Here is a 21434-nt window from a genome sequence, read left to right on the forward strand (position 1 = left end):
TGTCACCTCGCCGTTTTATCCCTCAGCCAATCATCATGTCTAATAAATGAGTCTCAGCAGGAAGTGACATGCTGGCTAACACTAATTACGCTCAGCGGGAGAGGCTGCAATTAGGCCACATTCTAAAAAACCTTTACCGATGCTGCGTCTTTCTCTGACGCTCAGCTCCCTTCGCCCTCCCTATGGGTCCCGTGGAGGACCATCACCTGGCTCTTCAGTCAGCAATGATCCGGCGAGGTAGCAAGTCTGTGTTTGTGTGTGCACTTTTGACTTGGGTATGTGGGATTTGACCCCAGTATTTAGCCGCCTTTTGATTGGGATGATCACACACCTTTCATCTTGTGACAGGACGCAGTGATTTAAAGGTCAGCCAACTTTCAGCATTTCCAAATGGGAGTGAGAGGCATCGATCTGCGGCTGTGAACAAAAACAGAGCGACAGATGTGACACCAAAGGCCTCCCCTTAAAAACCATAGTCACAGCGGCACCTGTTCACCTGAAAAGACAACAGTACAGACTAGCAATTTCTCTTTGTACCCTGCCCTGCAACAATGGCACTGATGAATTCTCATCTATTGACTCCTTTAAATGAAGTCATGTTTCCTAACAGCAAGTTGTGTGCAAGCAAAGATCTTAAGCCTGTTGTTAAAAAAGGAAATGCTAAGAAGATTATGTAAATAGAGACCTTAGAGTAGCCTGGCAGGGGATATGTAGCCTCCATTAATTGTGCTGATCGACTTTGGGAAGTTGTTTTTCCAACCATTTTCAAACGTTGACTGCTGTTAGGTGCCTTCTATCTGAAAAACAGCAACCTTTTTGGTTTATCTTGGCGACACCAGTGTTTCAAATAAGCTTTGTTTATTTGTTTTTCTCTAGATACTTACTTTTTGGCAGTGTGTAAAATTCTTCTCAGTACGTTTTTTCTGCAAACGCTAACTTAAAAAATACAAGCCGGAAACCGGAAGTTAGTGACTGACAGCAGGTGCACGCAACAATGAATTAGCCTGGCTGCACGTTGGCCAATAAGTGTTGGTACGTGAAAAAATAAAGAAGACTTAAAATAATAATGGTTGGCTTACAGTTTCCAAAAGCACTAAATCAGGACTCCGAATCAATCCATGCGTTGCTCCATTGATGGTTACAACGACGTTTTTTTGTTTTGTTTTTTTCATACTGGCAGTTTAAATAACTTCCAGGTAAAATGTCTTCCCCCTGGTGGTCATTACAAGTAACAGTTTCCTTCAAAGATCATACAACTTCGTATTTCTTTTAAGTAATTGTCTTATATGCATTTTAAGACATCTATTACATGTCTTTCCTGCATGCTTGTTCCTGAAATCAAGTGAATCTTTTATAATTCCAAAGCTGACAGTTACTGTTGTAATTTTAAGAAAGCACTGCATCTTGGGATGGTATCACTTTAGTTTGTTTTCAATGACTATGCTTACATTAATAGAACGTCAAAGACAAAACACAAAGAATATTTGTAATATTTTATTTTTTATTTTGTTCACTTGAATTCCAGTTGAGGACACGGCGTCATGCAGTGTCAGGTTTTGCATAGGTCTGTGATGAGGGGACAACACGGCAAGTTTTAAGTGAAGGTGTGAATTGTGTCAATAGGACCTGGATTTCTTATTTGTACCTCACAGTAATGGCAGAACTACTTGCTAAAATCCACACACTTGTCCTCATTATTATGGCATTTTGGTCATAAGGAAAGTACCACTAAACATTTTGAGTAAAATCTTTGGAGTAACGTGCAAAATTATTCAAATGTTTGGTGCAATTCTCTGAGATTCTGAGATGTTTAACTGATATGTTTTCAAACATTTACATTTGTTCAAACGTTGAATCTCCTAAACACAAGTAAATGTGGCCTCAAATGATCACGTCAAATTGAATTTTTAAGTGTTCAGAGATCCGGTCTTGCCCTTTTTTTCTTTTAGACTTGAGCGGGAACATGTAATAGTGGGTACTTTGTGTCGACAACACTTAAACTGTGAATGCCCTTAGCGGGTGAAATTGCTCAAAGTGCAACAACAAAACAATCAACAGTAAAACAAAACATTTCTCTCTGCATTTCATTGATACCTCCAGGATGCACATGTGAACTGCTCCGCTCCAGTTAAAACCACATTTTCACTCCTACATTCAAAAGTAAACACTACAATAGTGGCATATTTTCTTAATATAAGAGATCCCTTTACAGCTGATGCTATTTGAGAAACACCAGGCTTTGTACATTGGCTACATTGTAAACATTCAATTTTCAATGTGTGAATAAATACTCCCAAAGAGGTTTTGCAGAACCGCTGTACAAAGGGAAACTTTTTTCTTCTTCACATTTTTGTTAATTTATGGGCAACATTTGTGAAAATTGTATCTCAAATTCACAGAGCTGGCTGTTTGAGCTGACACATAGGGATTACTTAACATAATTCAGCCTAAAATACATTTAACATACAGTACATTCATCTTGACATGTCCTTTGAGCGTGATTTTCCCTCAGTACACATCAGTGTGAATACACATCTGTGGAATCAAGTATTTAGGCTTTCCACGTAAACAATGTAGTACCACAGATGTGAGAAGTTGTCCAGTGGTGGCCCCCAATGTCTTCTTAAGCTCCTAAACTCTGAAACAATGGTCACATTAAAGAAGAAGGTAAGTTAAATGCTGGATTTCGACAAGTGCACTTATTCAAAAGCTGTTGTACGATGTACCTGTTTGGCGTTTTCTGTCCAGCAGATGGTGCCAAAGCTGCTTTTCCTTTTAGCAGGGTAACCTGCGGGCCTTTTGTTTTCTGCTGCTCCTGAGTTAAAATGGTCAAACGGCGACAGTTTGATCTTGATCTACTGAGGCTAAAACTGTTTTGTTCATATTTAGGGAATTCACAAAACACTCACCAGTGATTTATTACTGACAGGGCAAGGCGGTGGGGGTCGCTTTGGCGGGTCTGGCCGGTGTTTGGATACCTGCGATTGTTGAGCCTGGGTTTTAGTGCACAGTGAAGGTGGAGGCCCTGAGGGTGGCGCAGGAGCCTGCCTTTGCTTCTGCTCAGATTTGAAAGGAGGTAGCGAGAGACCCTGAGGAGAGCACTGTCTCTGTGTAGAGTTTAAAGGCTGTTTCTGAAACGGAGTATTTCGCTCCTTCTGCTCTGCAGAGTGAGCAGGTATGGGAGGGGGTTTCCCCGCTGGAGGTGCAATGGCGTTTCTGGACAGAGTTGAGGGGGAAGGGCTGGGATGAGGAGAGGGTTTTCCCTGTGTGGAGATGCACATAAAAACAAAGTTGGGTTATGTTAATTATTACACTCAAGAGACACAGAAGTCTGCAGAAAAAAAACAAGTTTATCAGATGTTTTTACCAAGTGGCCTCTGTCCTGTTTTTTTAGCAAGAACGCTGGGTTGGTATGACCGTTGGCGTGGCTGTCGGCACACAGAGGTTTGCTCTCGATTGGAACCGAGCAACTGGGTGACAGAGGGCAAATATTAAAATGCAGATCAAACATTTAGTCGTTGAAACATCGCAGAGCGAAAAGACACACACTCCTTATATCGGATGACAACATCGCTGGTGACCTTGATGTATTCTTTAAATGGACACAAACAAACTTCACTTACACTGGCACCGGTGGCTGAGCCGAGCTCTTTAGCGGGTGGAGTTTATGTTTATAACGGCACCAAAGTCCAACAGCAGCCAGAAGCAGAAAGACAACCAGTGGGAGGATCACCAGCACTGGAAGAGGACCGCCTGTTTGGACGATTGAAGAAATGTTAAGAAGGAAAATTTGCACAAACGTGAAGATGACAGTCGACACAAAATATTGTCTCACCTTGGCTGATGACTGGTCCGCTGTCAATGCTGCCTCCTGACCCCTTCTGGTCACACAGGGGAGGAGCCCAGCCCACATTACAGTGGCAGTTATGATTGTTGTTACACAGCTGGAGGAAGGAAATCACATAATATTATCTTTAACATAAGAGCAATGATGTAAAATCATCCCAATCATTCCATTCATTTAGCAAAAGGAGTGCGAAGGTTACAGCCGGAGAAGAAGATGTGACACAGCATCACTTAGGCATGCAGCCAGGGAACTTTAAATTACATGCGCTGCCACTTACCCCGTGTCCATGGCACTTGGTGTGGCACTCGTCAGCTCTGAGGAAAGATGCATTGCGGCATTCTCCATTGAAGCAAATCTTTGAGAGAAGGAGGAGTGTTGGAGATAAATGGTAAATGGACTGCACTTACATAGCACTTTTCCAGCACCTTCACGGATCCCAAAGCGCTTTACAAAGGCTTTACATTCACACACACATTCATACACCAATAAAGTACAAGGGAGAACCGAGTGGTTCCTGTAAAGTGGTAGATACTCTTCGAGTCTGTCTGATCTCTGTCAGAAATATCAGGGTATGGCATGATCACACGTAGTTGTACATGTCGAGTCTCACCGAGTCAACGTCACATTTAGTCCCCGTCATGACCAGACCCGGGTCCAGGGTGTCTCCCTGTGCGTCCTCCTCCCCCTGTCCGGCCTTGTACACATGCGTCCCCATGCAGAGGACGTTCTTGTTGCCGATAGTGACAGTGGTCTCTATGCGAACGGCGTTGTTCTCAATGGGCCTCGAAGCAGAAGACAAACACTGGATCTTTCCACATATAGCATCCCTGGTGGGGAAAAAAAGGAGAGAACACTGTGTTAGTGAGAATGATTAATGTTGAGGCACAGGTCAGTGAACAAACTTTTATTTTCTGGCTGATGAGAGTGGATTGATTCATGTTCACCTTTCCTTACAGCTCCTGTACTTCCCAAACAGGTCTTTGCCACAGTTCCCGTACATGTCCCCAGCTTCGTTTACCTTCCTGAAGCAAACTTCAGGGGCAGCACGACCATCTGTAGTCAAAAGATAGACGATGTAAAAAAAAATCATATCAACAGGAGCGCATCCACTCATCATAACAGATACACAGTGAGCCGTCCGACCACCTGACGGAGGCCAGATGGCGGCCCTCACTGCTCTGAGTGGCCTGTGTGGAACTACAAAGGCTCTCCGGGGGGAAGGATCACAACATGAACATGGATACCGTCCAATAACAGTTGAATCCAGCGGCCCACTGAGGTCTCATGTCTCTGCTTTAACATGCACCAGATGATGGTTTCAGGTCTTCATTATTAAGCATGCTTGTAATTGGACGGTTCAGTGTTTGTGACTTTAAATATTACATAACATTGAGATCAACTTCAATTCATATTAGTACTTTGAATTATTGAGCATTTATTTCAAATATGATATCATGAATTAGACGTGACAGTACTGCTTTCGTGTCATGTGTAGGGTGGACTTTATATGTCAGCAGTGTCTTCAGCTGCTGGACTTCGTGTTGGGCTTACATGGTATCAGAACCACATGGTCACACGGTCACATCAAGCTAACCCTGAGTGCAGGACAAGCAGTTACAGGAATCAAAACAAAACTTATAGGGGTCTAAATGGAAAATTGTGACATAGTCTTACTTGTCGCATTGGTGCAGGTTGCAACTAAATCTAAAGGCACACATATGAATAACCAACATGCAGGACATGCACACAGTAAATCCAAGGAGTCATCAGTGTACGATAAAGCCTTGGTAAAGGTTACGGTCCAATATTTTTGCCCTTTTCGCTATGACCACGATTCAGTTTTGTTTCCAAATGCGGTATGTCGCCCCCTGTTGGCCAATGATATAATGTAGTATTTGGCCATATGTTTGAGACCAGAAAGCTCCATCTACCTCAGCGATTAAAAAGCAGAAAATGAACAATAGACTTGAGGAAAAAAACAAAACAATAATAGTGTCAAAGTGAGTATCTGCTGTCTATTGTCTGTCGTCTGTCTGTCTGTCATCACAAGAATTTCCCTCAAACTTGATTTGTACAAGTGAGCAGAGTCATGATGGTAATTCCAACTCCATCTTCCCTTCACTCTGCTTTACCGCAACTGAAAATGCCGCTGCTTTCCATTCCGACATCGAGACAAGAAACCGACTACACAGTGACACACACGTTGAATAATAACACCCAGCTCCCCCACCTTGTCCCCAGAGAGAGCGACACTGCTGCTCCAGGGTCAGACACATGCCGGTGTAGCAGTAGGCCTGCCCGCTTGCGCACGACGTGCCATCCACCAGATAGAAGTTAGCCGGGCAAGACTCTGTCTTCCCGTCGCAGTACTCCGGGAGGTCACATGACCCGGAGGGGGCGCGACACAGCATGCCTGGGCTCTTCAGCTGGACGGACATAAAGACAGGATGTAAGAGGTGTTCAGGAAATGAAGAGGAGGGGGGGGGGACTCAGATGGCAAGCGCACCTTGCAGTTTTCACAGCAGACGCCGTGAGCGCACTCAGCTCCAGCTTTCAGGGTGCAGTTGTTGGCGTTGCAGCAGGGGCTGGTGCATTCCTGCAGGGAACGAGAGGTGCAGCAGAGCAACCGGGCATGAGTCCCGACAAATTGTGCACAGGCCGGGCGTACAGGACGCTGCTCGGCGGGCGCTAGACAACCTCTTCATCACCACAGTCGCATTCCTCTCCGTCCTCCAAGTAGCCATTGCCGCAGCGCTGCCCGCCGTACATGGCTCTGGTGTTGGGCATGTTGAAGAGGCACTTTCCACCTCCAGAGTTCAGGTAGCTCTTCAGCTCCCTCAGGTTGCAGTCGTTGAACACCCGAGGGAATGGATGCCTGAGGATCGAGGTGGGAGAGAAGCAAAGTTAATGTTAAATCAATGCACTTTCAACTGCTTTACTGGGTTGCAGTGGCTGGTGTCTTGTACCCAGTAGCAGCAGCCATGATGCAGCCTCCGTCGTCAGCGCTGGCCTGGCAGCAGTCATTCACGTCGTGGCTCATGCCAAAATTGTGGCCCATCTCGTGCGCCATGGTGGCTGCCACACCCACAGCTGACTCTGAATGGTCCTGTTGAGAACAAACAAACAAACAAACAAACAAACAAACAAACAAACAAACAGAAAAGGAAAATCTTCATTAATTTCAGCAGGATTTCTGTCAAATTTTGGTTCGGCAACGACTGTCGTTATACTGATTTGATTTACTTTGTACTTTAGATTAGATTAGATTAGATTTTTTTATTGTCCCGAGGGGAAATTCTTTTCCACAGTGCACCGCACAGTTTGACCAATATACATAAAATACACACTTTAGACAGGAAAAGATATATTGACATAGATAGGCATAGTGCAGTTCATCTCCTTCCTCTCTGGGGTCTGTTATTCATAGCCGCTATGGCTAAGGGGATTAGACTCCTGGCTAGGCGGGCCCTCCTGCAGCGCATAGTCCTGTAGGTGATGTCCTGTTCTATTGAGGATGCAATGCGTGCAATGGCCTTTGTGTTTTAAGTCTGTAAGGTTGGCCGTGGGGAGACCGATTCTTTCTTGCCTTATTGGTTATGGATGTGAGTTTGGAGCAGTTTTTGACAGAAGCGCTATTTGAAAAAGCAGGTGGAACAATACAGTAGGATGGGCTGGATGATGCTTTTATACAGTAAAAGGAGGACATGAGGTTTTTATGGATGGCAGATAGTCTCTGATGGCTTCTCTTGTGAATGTCGGTGGTGTGTTGGTCAAAGTTGAGGTTATTGGTAAGGTGATGTCATTTAAAGCTGTTAACGATCTGCACAGATTGATGGTTGATGGATATGGGGTGCTGGGGTGAAGGACTTATTATGAGTTCTTTGATTTTTGGTGACATTCAGGTGGAGGTGGTTATCCTTGTACCACTGGTTGAAGTGTGTTGAAGTGTTATGATAGTACTGAGTGGAACTGTTGAGGAGAGCATTTGTGGTAGGTGATTGTGGGTGACCTATTGGTGTAGAGTGCATAGAGGAAGGGGCTCGGTACACAGCCTTGTGGTGCTCCGGTTGTTGGTGGTGAGTGTGGGGGATGTAGTTGAGCCCACACGTACCACTTGAGGTCTGTCGCTGAGAAAGCTGTGTATGAAGTGAATGAGGTGTTGGAATGGCTTTTAATGAAATGTATTTGGCTCGCTGTCATTATTTGCTATTTCACTTGCACAGGCGAGGGGCGGCAGTTCGATTCGGCTCTCTCACCGTGTTCACGCCCCCTGACTGGTAGTCGGAGCACATGGCTTTGAGAGGTGCCAGGCCGATGGTGGTGCCCTGGAACGACCTCCCCCTGGAAACACAAAACACCCGTCACAATTAGTTCCAGCTGGACAGGAGCCACTCGGGGTGCAAATGTTGGTCGTTATCATCCCTAAATATAAAGGTGGAATCAAAGGTGAGATCTGGACGAGGGTTGGGTGGCTGGCAACAGGGTTGGCATTTGGAATAAAAAAGAAAACATGAGGCTGACTGACGTGATGAGCTGAGCGTTGTCGTTGGGCAGCTTGTTGAGCTGTTTGCTTCTCCAGGACAGGAACGCTGCCAGGGTGCTGTGAGGGTTGTCCGTGACGCTGATTAAGTCCTGGTTGGTCCACACCTCCAGGCCGATCAGCGCCACCCTGATGTTCAGGGGCTTGTAGTACTGCAGGAGCAGAAGGGAACATGAAGCCAAAGCCTGTGCTGTTGTAGTGTGTTTTTCCTTCCAGTGCCTGATTCAGAGGGCCGTACCTTATCCACCAAGTTTGCGGCGTCCAGCAGCTTCAGTTTGGTCTTCTCGAAGTCACTGTCATGATTCACAAACTGCGAAACGACATGAAACGCATGAAAGACACACCCACAAACAGCCACCACCACCAACAACATTTTTTTACTCCCTTGCTGTCAGTCTGAAAGGAAACGAACAGGATGTGGTTTCATGTTCACTGCAAACACTGCAGTTTTCTGCAAAAGCCATGCACAGACAGCAGTGCTTTAGTTTTTGACCTATTACTGAGAAGATTTGGGTCACAAGATGCCAGTTACAATTTCCGTAGTACACATTGTAAAAACATTTATACCCATGATTAAGTAATGTTTTGTTTTGCTTTTACAAAAGTTCACCAAAACTACAAGAAATTCTGGCATCAGAAATAAAACTTTACCTGAGCGAATGGGCTGCCGGTTTATTGGAGAAAAGGGCAAGAATGCAACTCATAGGATAAAAGTGACTCAAAACCAATGTTTTCTAAGCGCATTTCAGGAAAAAAACAGGAAAATTACAAATTGACTGTTGACCTACACTGCTGCTAAAACAGTACAACTCATGTGTTCACCTGTAAACACCCTCATGCATTTAAATACCGGTGTTTTGTCAACAAAGGACCAGTCGTGACCTTGTCTCACCTCAGCCTTGTCAGCCACTAGAAGCAGCTCGACATACTTCATATTCTTGCTCAGGTCCCTTTTTTCCTAAACAGAAAAGAAAAAAAAACAGTGGAGAATAAGAGCCGACATCATCACAATATTGAAATAAAGCAGCAACAGCAAAGCCAGTGCTGGCGAGCGACCATCCTGTCCGAACTCACCCTCGCTCTGTGCGATGACGTCATCCCCTGGATGAAGTCGTCAGGCGCCGCCCCGTGCTCCCCGTCGCCGTGGTGATGCGCGCAGCTTCCTCCACCGAGACGGAGGCTCTCGGCTCTGTAGACGGCATGCGGCTGTGCATCTCCAGCAGCAGGAAGAGGCTCGATCAGGTAGCTGACGCTCGTGTTCAGAGAAATCACTCCCCTGGGGGACACCAGACACTGATTATGGTTCCGCCGGTGACCAAAAGCATCAATGTGTATATGTTATATATTTTTTTTAAAAAAATCCATATTGAAGCTCAAGCATAGACAGGCTGTGCACCAGGACTTGTTTTTCTCAGCTGTGCTTGGATTCAGGGATGGTCCAGGACAGAAAAATGTGTGTGATTTACTATCATTTATAAACAAAGATCAGCTGCAACAGAGGAACTGAGGCCGATCCTCGGCCCTCGTGACAAAGCAACTCATGAGCCCCACAGCAGCGGCGGCGGCAGCAGCAGCGGGCTGGAGCAGCTGCATAAAACATCTGCAGAGGTCGGACACGCCCACGCGTTAACGTCCTGCTACTCTGTGTTTACATCTGTGTTAGCAGGAAAGACGCGCTCATTCCTGCAGAATCTCCAGACACAGTATTGGCCAGGGTTACTGCCGGCGACTGCCAGCTCCGCCTCCGCTCGACCCGCTGCAGCAGGAAGGAGCAGCTGCCCTGGATCCACACCAGGAAGAGAAAAAAAAAAAACACAGGATCTCCGTACTGAGCCGCACTCGGTGACCCAACTGTGGATTCGGTGACCCACTAACCTGCAGCGGTTTCCTGTCACATCTCTCAGCAGATGTTTAATCTGCAGGATGAGCATGCGAGTTGTTATCTGCATCAGCATCTGGTTTTTGACCACCTAGTTCCTAATTTAGTTCCTGTGCTCTGTGGGCAGACCAGGGTTGGTTGTGGTTGTTGCGTGGTTAGTGTTAGTGAGAAAAACTAGATGTAGTTGGAAAGGAAGTTGCTTCAATCATTATTTTAGGAAATACTTTACTGTTTCGTTGGAAATCTATTGAGTCATCAGTCAATTTTAATTTTTGTGGTGCCAGTCAAATGTGAAGAATGGACCTTTGTTGGAGTTACAAGAAAACATGTCGAGGATGTTGCATAAAAATCCCCATCCTGTAGTATGTCTACGCAGTGTGTGCTAACTTGCAGGCCTGTGTGAAATGTGTATCGAAGGGATACAAACACACTTTTCATCTCCAGTGCTTTTTAACACATGATGGGGGTAGACAGAGGAGAATGTCAAGTTACTCCATCATTCAGTCAGATTGGCTGCAAAAGCCAGAGTGAAATGAAGTGTGCAGTTTATTCTTTGGCAGGCGCTTTTTTACTGATGACTCAGGAAACGCTGAGGAATGTCTCCATTAATTCCGTTTTAATGGGCTGAAACGTGTGAAAGGCAGCAGTAAAACAAGCAGATCGAGGACGTGAACTATAAGGCCTCGGTGAGACTAATGACGTGAATTTACGAGCCCAGCGGTGCTAACGCATTTGAACAGGGTCGCTCCTGAAACACGATATGATCTTCGGCGCCAAATCCCCATTTTTGAGGAATGGGGCGAAAAAGTAGAAGCTGCTATTTTTTTCTTCTATGCAGAACAAAACGTTGTGTTGATGTAAGAGTTGACTACATCAGGGGCTCTGCCGGACATTTTTTTTTTTAATAGACAAAGCCATTAGTGGAGGAGTCATGAATAGTGTTTGTGGTAGTTTTTACATACCTGAGTCCTGAGCATGTGCTCACAGCAACACTGGATCCGTCCACGCCCCAAACCTCTCCGTGGTACAAGCAGTTTCCCTGGACGACAGACAGACAACAACCTCAACATGCAGGAAGGCTGGAAGTGCAGCCTGAGACCACAATTCAGACATAAGACCACCTTCTGGACACTACTCCCTCCATCTGAAAGCATTGATATAGACTCACGGCGCTGCCAGGAGAGGACGCCTGGCGGGCTCCATCCGCGGTGTACCATATTTCCTGATATCCGGGGGCAAACAGCTGCCTGGTGAAAGACGAGAAAAAAAAAAACCTCAGAGGCAGTTTTTAAACGCGGCCAGACGATCAAAACTCCAAAGGAAGCAACGGCATCAATGGCTACGAGGCATCTCGGTGGAAACCTGCAAGAGGAAGACGATGCTCCCCTGCAGCTTAAGCATCAATCTGGACAGAGACCCGCTGCAAAACCCCCGACAGCTTTGAAGATTTAGGGAAAGATCCTCTCCCAGATAACAGGAAATATGAAGTGGAATGTTGGGACTTTAGCAAACTCCATATGTTCCTCTCCAGAACGACTGGTTTTACTTTATCTAGCGTTGAAGACAAAAAAAAACTTCCCCCACACACTCTGTTTGTAACTCTAGACCACTTTATTCGACAGGGTAATTATTTACTAACGTCCTCCTATTTCTCCAGTGCCCATGGAATATGTCACGCTCTTGGAATTTCGTCACTGCTATACAAACGCGTGCAGCTGAAGAGCGTCTGATAAATCAAGAAGCACGTAGAGAAACATTTTTTTCCACTGGTTTAAATCAACATTCCTTACGCTTTGATTGACTGATTAACTGCCCCTGTTCATGTCCGAAGCCCGGTATTTACATTTCACACACACACACACACACACACACTGCTTTCTTGTGTTTCTCCCTGCAACTCATGTCCCAATCCATTCTTCCTGTTTTTATTCATAAACTCCAACTTTTAGCAGCTGGTTCCGTTTTTGCTATGACTCGCTGAATCTCCTCTTATCTTCCTCCCCACAGGCTAAGTCAGATGCGTCTGGCAGCCTGGCTTTTCCGCAGCCTACCAGGATGCATCTACCTCGCCTGGAGTCTGGTCCTCAATAATGTTTAAATAAGCGTCGGGTCCAGGATGTCAAGTAAAAGTACATCTTCATCATCTACCAATACAGGCCTCGATCCATGGCAATAACCTCTGATTTAGCAAACTTATATGACTCTGGAAGGAAGAAGACAGGCAGCAAGGCTAGTATAAATATATTGAGTATTGTTAAAATGATGGAAATTAACTGCTCTTATCGCGACAGAATGCTTGTGGTGCCTTTTTCTGTTAGATGGGCCACAGTGGTATCGCAGCTTAGCCTGGCACGAAACAAAGACTGGAAAAGGAAATGACGGGAGAGGTTTAAAGGTGTTGGGCAGTATCCGGCAGTGTGCCTTCTATTTAATTTTTTTTTCAGCTCAAACAAAAATCAAATCAAATCGTTGAGAACTGAGGAACTGATTGTTCCAGGCTAGCAGCAGAAATTCTGTGACACATTTAACAAGCACATGGAGTGTCCCAGGTCACATGGCATGAAGTGGCATGTGGCATCATGGCATTACTCTCCCTGAGGGGTGAAATCAGGCTTCCCGGCACTTAATTCTTTAAAAACTAATCTAATCAGCCGTCATTGGTTTTGCATTCCTGCGGCACCAAAGTGAACAATTAGAGCTTTCCCCCCAAAATGTCAAACTAGTCTTTGAAGAGGGTGAGATGGGGGGATGGGGGTGATGGGGATTTTTCGTTTCTCTGCACTCAAACGCCCTGCAGGATGAAGGAAACAATGACAGTCTGTTTACTGTCGGCCGCAGAGCCGGTTTAAAGATAGAACGTGGCTGCTGCCGCTTCTTCTCGTTAGAGATTAACACTCAGTGCACTTTAGGGGGGAAGCACAGCATTGCATGCACACACACACACACACACACACACACACACACACACACACACACACGCGCGCACACAAAGGTCTTAAAAGTGATCACTAAGTGCCTCTGTATCCGGCTGATGTCACCCGAAACAGAGACCCGCACTCTACCTCCAACTCCCCCACCCCCGCTGTTTTATTTGAACTACTAACCTCAATTAGCAGCCTTCCTAATTTAACCCTGCATCACTGCCATCATGCGCTTCTCTTATCTGCAGTAGCCGCTCTGTCACTCTGACAGGCGGAGTTGGAGGTGACCGAGGACTGACTGGGTTTTTTTGGCCTGCTTTTGCCCCAAAGTTAACTAGAATTGAGATTTTATCACCGAAAAGCACCGGACGTGCACAACCAACGCACCGTCAAGCAAATTCATGAAGCGTAAAGCAGCAGCTCGTACGCAATATTTTAGTCTCACATCTGGAGGCGTTGTTGTTTGAAGTGGCCACAGTAGCTTTTAAACCCGTGTTCAGGTTAAGACAGTACAGCGTTGTCTGTTGAGGAATGGAGAACGGAAAATTCTTATTAAAATCACTGAGACTGCACCAACTGAAGGTTTACTGAAACCGAGAAAAACATCTGGCAAGCGTTACCCCAGAAAGACCACGTCCGGGTCCACCCAAAATATCACTATGGTTGTGGTTCAGATTTAGCATTAAAAAAAAAAAAGGACGTGCTTTGAAAGCTCGGTTATGAGACGACAGGCTTCTCACGAAAGAATCTCCAACGCTGCACATTTGAAAGACCAGGAGGGAAAAAAACAAACTAGGACGCACATACGCACATACTTTGGGGATCAAACGTGTCCCAACAGTGCAAGCCTTCGTGCCAAACAAATCAAATGAAAAGTCAAAGTTTCAGAGCACAAGTCCTTTTCATTCTCGCCACGTCGTCTAAAAATTCAGCTCGGCAAGCTGGAGCCTGTAAGCTAAAAAAAAATAAACTTCCACTAGTTTGTCTCAGCTGAGAAGAAAAGTGCAAACGGTTTTTCACATCTTCACAGAAAAACTGTGATCTCTTCCAGCTAGTCTCTAAATACATCTCCTGTCAGAAGTGTTGTTCAGCCAGAGGTGCCAGAATGTTTCTTGGCTGTGCGCAACGACTCCTTAAATGTCACTGTGCGCTCAGCCTCCAGGATGAGATCTGGCCTGCGATCAAAAAATAATTCGTACAGATGTTTTTTTTTTTTTTTTTCAATTCTCCGAGAGCTAAATGTTTTGACCTGGATACCGAGTTGATTTATCCTTATCCTGTCTGTGAGCTGAGCTTTGGTTGGATTCAAATTCAAATGAACTTTCTTCCCTGCATCGCGACAAAGAGAAAATTAATTAAAACGGCCGCTCCCCCTGCCAACTAAAACCACAGACACTCTAAAGTGCAACCGAAGCCTTTCAGTCTAATCACGGGGCGGCTAAATGCTGCGAGTGCTTTTAGAAGCCGAGGCTGACGAAGCCCTGCGGCCAAGGACGTAAGCGCCGCCCGAGACTTTGGACGCCGTCCAGCGCTGTGGAACAGACGGCGTGATTGAGGAGCACAATGGCGGCCGAAATTGGAAAAACGGTCAGGCGGCCTGAGACACACACACAAAGCTCGGTTCAGGCTCGCCGAGCAGAGGCGGGGGAGGAGGGGGAGGGCGAGAGGCTAATGTACTCACGGCGATAGCGAAGGAAGGGGGGGGTGGGGGAGAGAGGGACGAGGGGGTAATGCATCGGGGTCAGTGGGTCGCATTCTCCCATGGTATCGGGTGACATCATCGCCCGCTGGCTGACGTATAGCCAGAGTTCAACCAGGCAACAGATGATGAAGGGGCTTTTTTTTTTCCCTCTGCTAGCTGCTCGCCAGTCTCGAGTTCTTTTTCCCCCTCCTCGACGCTCTGGCCGACACGGAGGCCTGGACTAAAACACCCGAGCAGACGCTTCCAGACTAAACAGAAAAAGGAAGAAGAAAAAAAACAAAAAAAACAAGGGCATGCGAGCGAACGCATCTCCGCTCAACTGCTACCAGATCTGCCATCCGTCAGCTCCGGCGCCTCCTCCAGTCGCCTCCCGCCCTCCCCGCTCGTGTGTGTCTATGGTGTGTGTTTGTGTACGTGGGTTGATGTCGCCCTGTCTGCGTGTGGCCGCCGTCTCTCACCGTGGGAGCAGTATATTTGTTCCGAAGCCGCGGGGGGAAATAAGTCGGTGGACTTCTGAGGAGCAATAACAGCGGCGAGGGTTTAATTCACTTGAAGGCACTGGAAAGCGTGCGCAGGAGGTCGCAGAGCAGGACGAGGCGAAGGACGTCGGAAGCGGACGCCGATGATTTAGGGCCCGACTGACCTCAGCCGCCTCCAGCTTCCCTCTTTCCACGGCTTTTCTCACCTCCACCCTTCTGCTCCGCTCCATTATTCAATTCCGCGAGGCGACGTTTCCTCCCCACCTCGCTCCTTCCTTGGACATCCTTTTTTATTTTTATAATGTCCTGAACACTGAGTCAGCAGACCGACAACCCCCCCCCCCAGCCCTCTCCTTTCCCCTCCGCCTCCTCTGGCTCTTAACCAGATCAGGCCTCCGCAGGCGCAGCTCTGCTTCTTTCTTCATTAGGATAAAAGCTCCGGCAGACAGCACGCAGACGTGGACCTGGCGTTTACACGAAAACGGAGGCGCATGGCAAACACCTCCTCGGATAAGGTCGGACGGGGAGGGAAAAAAAAACCCCAGAAAACATTGATAGCCTTTAAGATCTTCCTCTGAGGCGGTACAGCAGATGGCTGGAAAATAGAAGGGAGAGGATTGAATGTAAAAAGCACAGCAGCGGGAGGACAAAGGGAAAGGCGAGATCAAAAGCGGCTCACAGCTCTTATCTGCGGCCCGTCGACGCGAACATTGGCCGGGGCAGCGAGAACAAGAGAGGGTAGCCAGGACACCGGAACGGAACCTGGCGGCATTTTCCTCTGGCTCCTCTCCACACTCACACACACATTGATCTTTGCAAGAGACAAAGTGCCGTCTCCTCCATCCGCCTCCTCCTCCTCCCCTCCTGTTTCCACGTACAGCCAGATCAGCTCTCACTCACTGCGTGCGTGTGCGTGTGTGTGTGTGTGTGAGTGTGAGGGCAACAGAGGACGGAGGAAAACGCAGACATCCAGGATGGGACCGGGGGAGGGAGGAGGAGGGGGGAGGAAGTTCACCGGCCGACGACAAGGAGGGAAAGGCAGCGTCGCGGACTGCATAATGGATCTGCAACAGCTGGAGAAGTCCTTCTTTTAAACGACGTGGGACGTCTTTCGTACGTAGACGTAGAAAAATGCGTCCGTGCCGAGGTTAGAAATCAAGTCTGTTGTTTCTGTGCTTGGACTCTTCGTATGATACGATACAAGCCATAGCGTGTTAGCAACAAGGTTGTCAGAACATCTGGCACAAAAGACTCCAAAAAGCTGTAGAGTTGTAACCTCTGTGAGTGTGTGTGTTGATAAAACTGTCCTTTCAGGCATAAAGCCTTGTTTGATTGTTTAATTGATTACTTCATTGAAAAACAGCCGCACTACAAAGCCACCATCTGGCTGTTCTTGCTGCACACATTCAAACTAAGTCTTGAATTCTTGAAATAAAATATATGAACATGTGTGAAAGGTCGTGATGCTGATTGGCAATCAGGAGAAATTTATTTTTAACTGTAAAAATGTCTTCAGCTTTTAAAAAAGTTAATGAAGCCAAAAATGTTTAGATCTTATTGTGGGGAACTTTCTCAATCCTGTCAAAAAGGAGTAAAAGTAGGATCAACTTTGTTTCTCTGGGTTCATTATAGAACTTCATAAACTATTCACTCGCCATTGCCTCTGTCTGTGTCTGTGGGTAAACAGCATGTTGCACACATTTACTACTTCACTTTTGTTATGCCATACACTGAAATACAGAGGGAGTGACCAGCGCTGGTCTATTGGGCAACGATTTGCTCTTTCTTTAAGTTGCACAACGTCTCTCAGCAAAAACGTCTCTGACAAAAACAAGATCGAACCTTCGGCCTTTTCCCTCCTGCATTTCATTTTTCTTCTATTCTGACCGCACTATTTCCTTTTTTTCCCCCCGTTTCCCTTCTCTGCAGCACGCGCACTGACGGACATAGCGTGATTGATTAAAATTCCTTGGCGCACAATAACAGTGTGACCACCTGCTGGGGGGTGAGAGCAGGGGGGGGGGATTAATCCCTGAGGGGACGGTCAGTCAGACGCAGCGGAGTCGCCGTTTGTTTGTATGTGTGTGTGTGTGTGTGTGTGTGTGTGTGTGTGTGTGTGTGTGTGTGCGTGTGTGAATGACCACTGGGGAACATCAGCTGGAGCCTGCTAATTATAATTCTTAAGAAAAGAAAATTAATTCCATCAAGGTTTTTGCCTTCCGACCGTTTGCTAGTTCGAGTCCAAACATGATAGAGTGCAGCTCTGTCGTCGACCCCTCCGAACATCTCCGCAGCCCCCCCGTCGCCCCAGCTGCGTCCCACTCGGCCACCGCCACCCCTCTATCAGTGGGCAGATTCTCAAAAATCTGATTTCTACCATCCAACTGTTGAAAGACAGGAACCACTCTGACAGGATGTCAGATGCAAAGTCTGACTTCCTGTTTGCCCAAAGCCTGCGAGATCGGGTGTCAGCCCTTCTGTCGTCCCGGACCGACACCCTGCCCTCCCCACCTTGTAAATCTGCACAGATAAATGAGGCCAGCTGAGCTTTTTTTTTCCCCTGCACACCACAAGGTCCCATTGATACAAAATACTGCCTGGCTTAAAGGCCACATGGACTATAATAAATAAGTAGTGAACATTTCTGACGTGAATTGAAAAAAAGTCTCTAATATGTATCTCCCTGACATATATCTTGATGCTAATGCTAATATAGCCAGCTAGGATTGAACTTAATAACTCTTTAGTCCAGAGGGACTTCAGCTGCTGTTGTTGTCATTTGTTTAGCAAGCGAGAGTTATAAAGTTATGGCCTCGTTACCATTGGATGCTTGAGCTAATAAGTCACGTTGGAGGCAATTCTACGTTAGGCTACTTGTCCGGCAGAGAAGTGGCGACCTCGGTTTGGGGTGAGTGATCACACACAGAAAAGAACTGACATCAACAAAGTTTGGCTCCTCGCTCAGAGAAGCCAAATTCTTCAAATGTAAATATTATGAACATTTTGGACCCGATAAAAATTGTTTACACAATTACTTCACCTCTATAATATTTGAGACTTTGCTTCTGCACCTCTCTAAAAGGTCTGTCTATGTTCTTTTTCTATAAATGTTCACTTTAACTCTTAACCTGAGCACTTGGTTCCTGGGCCGTCCTATGAATTATTTTAGGTATTTCATAGTCTCTGCCTGTACCTATGCATAAGTCAAGCGCATTTCATCCTGCTCGAATGACTCACTCGTTCTTCTGGAGGCGTAGTCGGAGCTCCTGGCCCTCAGCCGATATCTGAACCAGTGCCTCAGTCGGATGCTGGAAAAACAAACGGGAACCCGCAGTCAGTGAGGTACCAGGAGGCCACGCTAAAGCAACAATGATGTCACGTCAGCGGCTAAAAGCCTTCATCAGTTTTTGCCAGCCAACGAGGATGTGGGGTGAGGAGGAGACTCACCTCTGCGTCGGCTGACCTCCTGCGCCTGAGAGGGGAAAGCCATGTGGGAAGAGTAATCTCGTAACTCTGTACGTGCTCCAAGATGCTGCTGCCGTGCAGCGGGACCTGCTGGGTTTCTGCTGAAGGAAACATTTAAAAAATGTGACATGTGCAGACACGGGTTGTTGGTTTAGTTGCTTTGCTTCAGCAGAAAGTGACATCAATCACAAATGAAGCAAAAACAACAGTGAAATGTGAATGGGACGGGGTTGGGATAGTCTGCACGATGTAATTTAAAGGAAAAAAAAAAAAAAAAAGATTTGAAACCTTATTATTTCATGCATTTATTGCTTTATACGGCAAAGCATGCAAAACAAACAAAAAAGACACTTTGCAAGTAAAGACAACAGCAACAAAAACACCGCATCGCTGCACTTCATTGCGATGCAATCCAGGTGTAGTTTGCCATTTCTCCCCCGAGGGGACGACCACCGCGGCACAAACAGTGGGACTCACCGCGGTGGACGGCGCCTTCACACGCAGCGGCGGCGGCAACAACAACACCGAGCAGGGCTACGAGACGCAGGCGGAGCGCAGCGCCGAGGGGCGGAGGAGGAGGAGGAGGTGGAGGACGGAGGCGGCGGCGCGCTCCCGGACGCATCGTGACGGCAGACGGCTCCCGGCGGCGGACTCGCTGAAGCCAGACACATACGTGAGCGGTGCGTGGGCCCGTGCGCGTCGCATCGAACGGGGAAGGGACGCGACGCCGCGATGAGCCGTCTGCCGCTGTCCGTGTCGGCGCTGCTGGTTTTTCGGTCGCTGCCGTCTGAATGGGATGCTTCTTCTTGCAGGCGCTCACATCTCCCTCTCCCTCCCTCCCTCCCTCTCTTTCTCTCTCCCTCCCTTCCTCCTTCTCTCGATCGCTCTGCGTCTCTTCCAACCCCTCCCCTTCATTACGCACGCACGCAAAAATACACACCCTTAGAAAACTGGCGAAGAGACAGCGAGGAGGAGCAGAAGATGAAAAGGTGTGTGTGCACTGACATTTGAAAAGGGAACTGGACTCACTCCTATAAATAGATTTTTTTTTCCGTCTCTTGAGATTTGATAGTAAAATTCACGATGTTGAGAATACTGAAGTAAGTCTTCATTGATAATTGCCGAGGGCATTTGAATGCGAAGAGTTGTCGATCCAGTTTTTAGGTAAAAAACAAACAAACAATGAAATGCAAAAAAAGATACAATAAAAAGTGTAAACATCTGCTTACCGTTCGTTGAACAAAGATATCTAACTTTACTAAGAGGCAACAACTTCCTAAGTAATGAAAATAAAAATGTAAAATCCCAAAAATAACTTAACTTGACTTATACTTTTTGTATGGAGGGAGTGGGGGCAGCAATGAGTAAGTCCCATGAAATCTCTCATTATGCTATTAAAGGTATGGAAAAAAAGAAAGTCCACATGTGTGTGAAATGAATGCGCTAAAGTGCACTCCAGAGAGAGGGTTAAAGAGAAATGTTAGGTGTTTGCAGCTGTCTGTGCACTCTGCCCTGTGGGATTATAGTTGGGCCCTTAGAGCTTCTTAAAAGCAACTGGAGACAAACGCTGCTTTCACTTGCCTGGCCTTAACGCAGATGGAAAAGAAAAAGCAGAGTGCGTCGTTAAAATTGACTTGTTTAAAGCTGCATTTGCTGAATATGAAACATGGTTGAAATAAACATTAGTTGGATATATATATATATATATATATATATATATATATATATATATATATATATATATATATATATATACATATATATATATATATATATATATATATACATATATATATATATACATATATATATATATATACATATATATATATATATATATATATATACATATATATATATATACATATATACATATATATATATATATATATATATATATATATATATATATATATATATATATATATACATATATATATGTATATATACATATATATGTATATATATACATATATATATGTATATATAAGAATAGGAGCAGGCTATTTAAAGGGCTACGAATGGTGTCTACTCACCACTAGATGTAGTAGTTGTGCTCTGGACGCAGCCCACCAAAACAAACCGGCTTCCTGCACATCCTGAGCAGCCTTCAGTCCAGCAAGTACTTAATCAGCACTTGGCAAACAGCCATCAATGTTTTCAAAATTTCAAAATTACAATGCAGGCTACCACTTTAGCAGGTCATGTTATCGCTAGCATTAGCATCATCAGTAGCGTTATCTGTTCACTGCTGTGTGTTGCCGACTGACGCAGTGATGGGAACGGTTCAGAAGGCCGGAGGAAGAGGAGATTTGCATCGACATAACCACATAACCTGTCAGAGAACAACACACACACACACAGAGGGCGTGACATCACTTCCTACTGAAATATATTGAGGCACCACAAGTCCTGTGCAGAGCAAAATTGGTTTTCCCTGAAGTCCGATAAGCTGAATATTGCATTCAGCTCCTTTAAAGTGGCTGCGTTTGCTCTCTGTGTGATGTTAACCTTCTGACGTACAGTTTCATTTCACTAACTGCCTCTGCTGTTGACTCCGCACACACACTTTGACATCGGTTGGATGACACTTGTGTGCGC

The 21434-nt window shown here is 46.0% G+C and overlaps 1 protein-coding gene across 2 annotated transcripts; it reads right to left on the bottom strand.

Moving 5' to 3' along the window:
* Window positions 1-1481: 1481 nt before the first annotated feature.
* On the bottom strand, window positions 1482-19671 carry LOC142898538 (disintegrin and metalloproteinase domain-containing protein 19-like). 2 transcript variants are annotated; one of them, XM_076041501.1, is made up of 23 exons: window positions 19311-19671; window positions 18816-18934; window positions 18606-18676; window positions 11435-11513; window positions 11229-11305; window positions 9462-9663; window positions 9280-9345; window positions 8626-8697; window positions 8373-8539; window positions 8104-8188; window positions 6814-6953; window positions 6545-6722; window positions 6354-6443; window positions 6078-6273; window positions 4792-4900; window positions 4458-4674; window positions 4125-4202; window positions 3836-3944; window positions 3624-3753; window positions 3368-3470; window positions 2910-3263; window positions 2727-2815; window positions 1482-2638 (listed from the first exon to the last, which is right to left on the bottom strand). In XM_076041501.1, the coding sequence occupies exons 1-23, from the start codon at window positions 19453-19455 to the stop codon at window positions 2632-2634; spliced, it is 2883 nt and encodes a 960-aa protein (XP_075897616.1). In that variant the 5' UTR covers window positions 19456-19671; the 3' UTR covers window positions 1482-2631. The 2 variants fall into 2 exon arrangements, with proteins under 2 accessions (XP_075897616.1, XP_075897617.1); XM_076041502.1 differs by having other exon boundaries at window positions 18816-18931; window positions 19311-19670.
* Window positions 19672-21434: the final 1763 nt, after the last annotated feature.

Source organism: Nelusetta ayraudi, unplaced genomic scaffold, assembly GCF_046127955.1.
Source record: "Nelusetta ayraudi isolate G7.1 ecotype Tasmania unplaced genomic scaffold, CSIRO-AGI_Nayr_v1 ptg000068l, whole genome shotgun sequence".
In the NCBI taxonomy this organism is placed as follows: domain Eukaryota; kingdom Metazoa; phylum Chordata; class Actinopteri; order Tetraodontiformes; family Monacanthidae; genus Nelusetta; species Nelusetta ayraudi.